The sequence below is a fragment of the Neoarius graeffei genome, chromosome 10 (genome assembly GCF_027579695.1).
Source record: "Neoarius graeffei isolate fNeoGra1 chromosome 10, fNeoGra1.pri, whole genome shotgun sequence".
In the NCBI taxonomy this organism is placed as follows: Eukaryota; Metazoa; Chordata; class Actinopteri; order Siluriformes; family Ariidae; genus Neoarius; species Neoarius graeffei.
The window spans coordinates 6,459,349-6,465,348 of NC_083578.1; the positions used below are offsets into that span (position 1 = coordinate 6,459,349).

The 6,000-nt window shown below is 41.7% G+C and overlaps 1 protein-coding gene across 2 annotated transcripts in view; it reads left to right on the plus strand.

Annotated features, from left to right (window-relative positions):
* The window catches only part of slc15a4 (solute carrier family 15 member 4), an 82,912-nt gene extending 78,338 nt beyond the window's left edge, over window positions 1-4,574 (plus strand). For both annotated transcript variants that reach the window (XM_060931175.1, XM_060931174.1), the window contains exon 9: window positions 3,573-4,574. In XM_060931175.1, the coding sequence (XP_060787158.1) occupies window positions 3,573-3,718 (146 nt within the window). In that variant the 3' untranslated portion in view covers window positions 3,719-4,574. The remainder of the gene's footprint in view (window positions 1-3,572) is intronic.
* The last annotated feature ends 1,426 nt before the right edge of the window (window positions 4,575-6,000 follow it).

Consider the following 6,000-nt stretch of genomic DNA (forward strand, 5'->3'; position numbering starts at 1 on the left):
TGAGTCGCTGACAAATCCTGAATTTCTGTAAAGATAACTGTGCAGAGATTTATAAGCACGCAGTGCTTCACCACTGAACAGCGAGGGAAAGTTAATGAGGTAATTATACACGTCCGGGTATTCCGCTGGCAGTTCCATATCCACTGACACGGTCGTGAAACTATGTCCGGTAAGCCATAAGGGTCACTAATCTGTAGATCGTTTATTTTAGACATATATCTAGTTATCTGTTCATTAGAAAAATGAGCCGTGTAGTCTGTTGGTTGAAATTGATCCATTCTGTACACGAGTGCAGCAGTATTCAGCTGTGCTGTTGACCGACAAGATGGCGGCTGTGTACTTTCCGGTCACGTGACTGCAAGATCTCTATTGCCTAATACAAAATATTCTGCGGCTGTCCAAAGAACGCCAACAACGATCTAGATACTGGCTACTCTCATTGTGGCTACAGCCAAATTTCCAAAAACTGCGTGGCATTCAGTGTGTTAAGAAAATCTCTACTTGTCATGATCAGGAAATATTCAGCATTATTTACCTTTTGACTTTTGATAACTCATATTCCTGCTGCAGCTGATGAACAAGGCAATCTATAATTGTTTTAGCCAAATAACAGGCCTGATTCTGAATCTGGTCCACCATCTTTAATTTGTGAACACAACACACTGGTAAATACCACTTCCCAACTGGAAAATATCATCTTCCCATAGCACATGAACGCAGCATCAGCCCCAGTGAAGAGGTGTGGCCTCTTTCAGTCTTAATGAAGGTGTGTGTGTGTGTGTGTGTGTGGTAGGGAAGGAGAATCACATTCTGTCACACTGAAATAGCTAGAAATGCAACAGAATCTTAAGTCTTTCATGCGTGGAGTCTTTCATATCAAGACACACACACACACACACACACACACAGAGTCATGTTTCAGGTAAAAATAAATTCCCTCTCCGTGTTTTTTGGTTTTTTTCCCCCCTCCCGTGTGCGTCTCCTGAGCGGTGCGTCCTGTATTTATTTGTTTGTGTCGCGAGGCAGCTTTGCTCACTTCTGTTTATTTTTCCATTACTGCCGAACGGCGGCCAAAAAGCTGTGACGGCTCCTTTCCTGAGGGGAACGCCAGCAATCTCCCCGCCAGCGAGTGTGTCGGAGTGATATAGCGCCATGTTCTTTTATGACTGTAGCTTGATAGAGAGGGAAAAAAACCTATCTATACAGGAAAGCACAAGGGTGACGAGGCGGTGCGAGGCAAGGCGGGGCGAGGCGGGGTGTTGGAGGGATGTTCAGAAGGAAGCAGTGATATACGTGTTATATGCTAGGCTGGGATTAGTGCTGTGTGTGTGTGTGTGTGTGTGTGTGTGTGTGTGTGTGCTAGCTGATGAGTGACGGTTTGGTGTGTGTTTTATCATGAGAGGAATGCAAATGTCATTTTTGTGCTTGTTGTTCATGTAGCTTCACAGGAGAATCGCCCTTTTTAACTCTGGCCTCATTTGGGAGTCGTTCAGCTCGAAGTCAGCAGCGACACAAAAGTGGCACACAAACTGATGAGGTTTTATTTTCCCTGTGTATTAGTGATGTAAAAAAAAAAAACTTTGTCAAACAGCTTCATCCTCCAGGACCTCAGGCTTCTCACACTGTCTGGGTTTGTTTACTCTAAACAACTATATTCATTGCCATGGTTACTGTATGATGAGCACTGATTTGGAGGTACTGATATAATAACGTCTCTCTCACACACACACACACACCGGTGTTGTAGTCAAGATACACTAAACCTCGAGTTCGAGTCCCCAATGGTCAAGTCCAAGTCATTAAAAAAATTTCGAGTCGAGTCTATTATTGATCTGAGTCGAGTCCGAGTCCAAGACTCCACCCGCACCATGTGACGGTGTCTGTTTCAGTGCCATTAACATTAGTTTGTTCCTGAACATGCCGTATGAACAGGTGAATGTGCTTCTCTTTATCAGGGAGTGTGAAGGATTCTGTCAGAGATGGTTGGGAGACGGATGGAAGTGCAGAAGATGTGTTTATTAATACAAGTGAAGACGGTAAACAATCCAGAACGGCAGGCAAAATCGTAAAACAGTGAAACAGGCGATAGGTCGAGTGAGGCACAAACAGGCTATCGTAGACTCGGCAGAATCAAAGACGAGAAACAGGGATCAGGAAACCAAACAAGGAAATAAGGCTCGGTAATGTATCAGCAACGCAACTCAATACTTCGCAAAGTAAGTGTGTTTTCACAGTTTTTATATTGGCGCACTGATTGCACCTTAATCCTGTGCAGGTGCGAGTCGTTTACGGCGCTGTCCAGAGCGCACCCGAGAGTCTATCTGATTCACGCGCCAAGGCGCGACACACTTACACAGAGATGCCAACCTTTCAATAAACAGGTCTGTAGTCTGGGGCCGAAGAATCTGTAGTTTTCGTATTGTCCGCTGTGCCGGACAGAAATATCGCAGTTGCAAACCGTGCATTGTGCGAAATACATCCCCTTTCGCGAAGGAACAATACACGGCCATGTTGCTGTATATTTATCATTAAATTTCTGGTTATTCTTGCTCGGCTTCTCCATTGTCGGACGGCACTATCACGAATTTTGATTGGTCGAGCTCAAACCCGGAAGCGAATATCAACCAATCAGCGACGACGTATCACAAAAGCTTTGAATGATTCCCGCGGATTTCATCCTTCCGGAAATGCGGAACAGACTGAATTTTCTTCGATCATGGCGGAGTTCAACGTACCAAACAAAAATGCGGAACGAACTGATTTTTTTTTCCGATCACTGCGAAATTCGTAGTTTCGAATTAACTGGTCGTAGTGGTGCAAAAGTGGCAGAAAATCGTATAAAATACAAAAATTTCGTAGTCTTAAACGAAATTAGTACAAAATTTAATGTAGCTATAAATATCTTACGCCAAATTATTATGGCATGTTACAAAAAATAAAGAAAAAGTCCGAGTCCTCGTCTCCAATTTACGAGTCCGAATGCAGTTAATGCACGAGTCTGAGTCATCAGTGCTCAAGTCCAAGTCGAGTCACGAGTCGTTAAAATTAGGGCACGAGTCAGACTCGAGTGCTACAAGCCTGACACACACACACACACACACACACACACACACACACACACACACACCCCTGTGAGCCAATCAGAAACGAGCTGCTGCCCTGGCTGTGGAATAAACCGCTATATTCAACACACACGCTTTAAAAATCCAGCGTGTCCTTTATAAGTTCCATGAAAGATTTAAAAACCTGGTGAACAAACGGATACTCTGAGAAAAGTTTCAAAGTGTGTGTGTGTGTGTGTGAGGGAGAGAGAGATGGAAATCCCTTCTTCCCTTCTGTCAGGATGAGGCAAGAGGAAAATATTAAAGTGCCCTAGTTTTGGGGGAATGACATGCTTTTGTGTGTGTGTGTGTGTGTGTGTGTGTGTGTGGTCATGTCTGATCTCAACTGGTCATGTCACTCCATCGGGTAAATTTGCATACTCATGCATATTCATGAATTCTTTATGAGAGCCATTTATAAGTGTTATAACAATTCTTTTTCTCTGTGTGTGTGTGTGTGTGTGTGTGTAGGAAACATCAACAACTGCACACTGAATTATTATTTCTTCCTCCTGGCCGGTATTCAGGGCGTCACACTCCTCGTCTTCCTCATCATCTCACTCAAGTACGATAAGCAGGGACCCGGAGTGAACCGCAGGTCTTCATTCAACTCCTGACCCACACACTCGCATATACGCGCACACACACGCACACACACTGCAGATTTCCCAGCATGCCTGAGCAGGAGCCTGTGCCACACTACCCGCTTGCAGTTATTTATATATTTAACGTTTCTCTCTTCACTGGTTTCATAAAGACAATCGCATCGAACTGACTCGAGGTCAGAGTTCAAATTTTGGCTTCGGGTCTCAGATCAACAGCTTCTTCATCATCCTCATCCTCCTGCCTTTGGATTCCATCTCGCTGTGTCTGACGGCTGCAGCTTTACAGACGCATGAGTGAAATATTCACATCTGATCTGAATGAGAGAAAACGTTGACGTGCTTCAGCAGCTTTTTGCCGATCACAATGAAGTGAAGGACGCTGACGGTCACAGCAGCTTCCTGTTCACTCCAAATGCAGTCGATCAGATCTCCAAAAATCCACGTTGTGTTCTCATACTGTCGCTTTTAATTCAACACTTTTTTTTTTTTGCAAAGTAGCAGTTTGTATTTATAGTTTTGAAATTCTGAACAAAAATCTCTCTTTAAGGATGATGTGATATGAGAAAATGTGTTTTTGGTCAGATTAGTGTCGATGAAGAACACAGTGACTGACTAAAGACAAGAGTTTTTACGTTTCTTAATTTTTTTTTTTTTTAGATGACATCACTGAGGAATTGTGGCTAGAACAAACATAAAACAAACGTGTCAAGATGTTTGCAGAGGGAGTACAAACTTTCTCCTCTATCCTAGGACTTGAATTTAAATCTTCATGTTTTATTTTTTCACAAGTACGGAAGCCGAGAGACGCCCTTCATATAATCCTTTTTTTATTCACCTTGTTATCCCGAGATAACGACATAATTAATTCAGGATCTCGAGAAAACAACACAACTAATTCGAGATCTCGAGAAAACAAAACCGTTATTCCGAGATCTCGAGTAAACAGCTGAGAAATGGTTCATTCAGGTGCGCCAAGAAGCTTGTGATATGCTGACTTTGGGGCTATTTCTCATTCTGTATAGACGCAACTTTGGTCATTAGAATGTCTGGAATAATCGATCACCTAATAAGGCAATATTTTGATCAGGGGTTGACACAGGGAGAGATTGCATTAAGTCTTTTAATAAGGGATAATTTCAAAATTAGTCCGCGGCACCTCCGCAGAAGACTGGCCCGGCTTCGTCTCTACCGACAGAGATACAGTGATCCAGCTGGGTCCGTGTATCATCCGATCATTCAAGTATTCCATTCAATCTGGAAAACGAAAAAGCAAAAAAACGACTCAATATTTCGTTTTCCTGTTTTTCTGTATGACCAAAAAATGAGGGATTGGTGTTTGTTTTCCTTTTTCCAACTCAAAACAGAACAAATAATAAACAGGAAAACCAAAACGAAATAATCACTCTAATTTATGATTATTGATTTTCTCTATTCCCCATGCTACATTAGCCTTCCCATGATCCTCAGCGACAGTCCATCATCATCTCTGCGTCTATGAAATAGAAAAATTGCATGTGCATGTATATATCAAGTAATTTATTCGTGCATCCTATTCATTTAATATATTAAGCTGTTAATGTTAAGCTGATGATCTCTTAATTACCGTATTTTCTGGACTATAAGCCGCTACTTTTTTCCTAGGTTTTGAACCATGCGGCTTATACAGAGGTGCGGCTATTCTGTGGATTTTTCTTCCACCGCTAGGGGCGCTCTAACCGGAAGTACAATCAAAAATAAGATAGACGAAAAATCAATGCAAAGAAGAATTAGCAGATCTTTAGCAGATAGAACACGCACGACAAATTACTAACTGGTAATTATTTTCAAATCCAGCGAAGATGATTAAAGTGACTTGTGGTTTCAAACACAAGAGAAATGAAGGTAAATAAATACCGGTTATTTTCTCTTGGTTCTGTTCCGTTTTAATCAGCAAAGTTGCTGCCGTGTTAAAAGGCACTGTTCGGAAAGAATCTGTTCAGGTACATACATGTACATTTACAGTACAAAATCGTTCTGTACATGCAGTAAATATCTAATTTTTCAACATAGATATCTGCGGCTTATAGCCCGGTGCGGCTTGTATATCTTTTTTTTAATTTTTTTTTTTTTAAATAGAGCGGATGCGGCTTATATACAGGTGCGCTCTATAGTCCAGAAAATACGGTATTATTATCTCAATATAATAGTAATAATAAATAATGATAACAAGAACAACATGGCATTCATTTTGTCGCTTTTAACATATTGTGTCAGACCAACTTTGCTTTTTATTAGAGGACATGCTTAGCATTTTA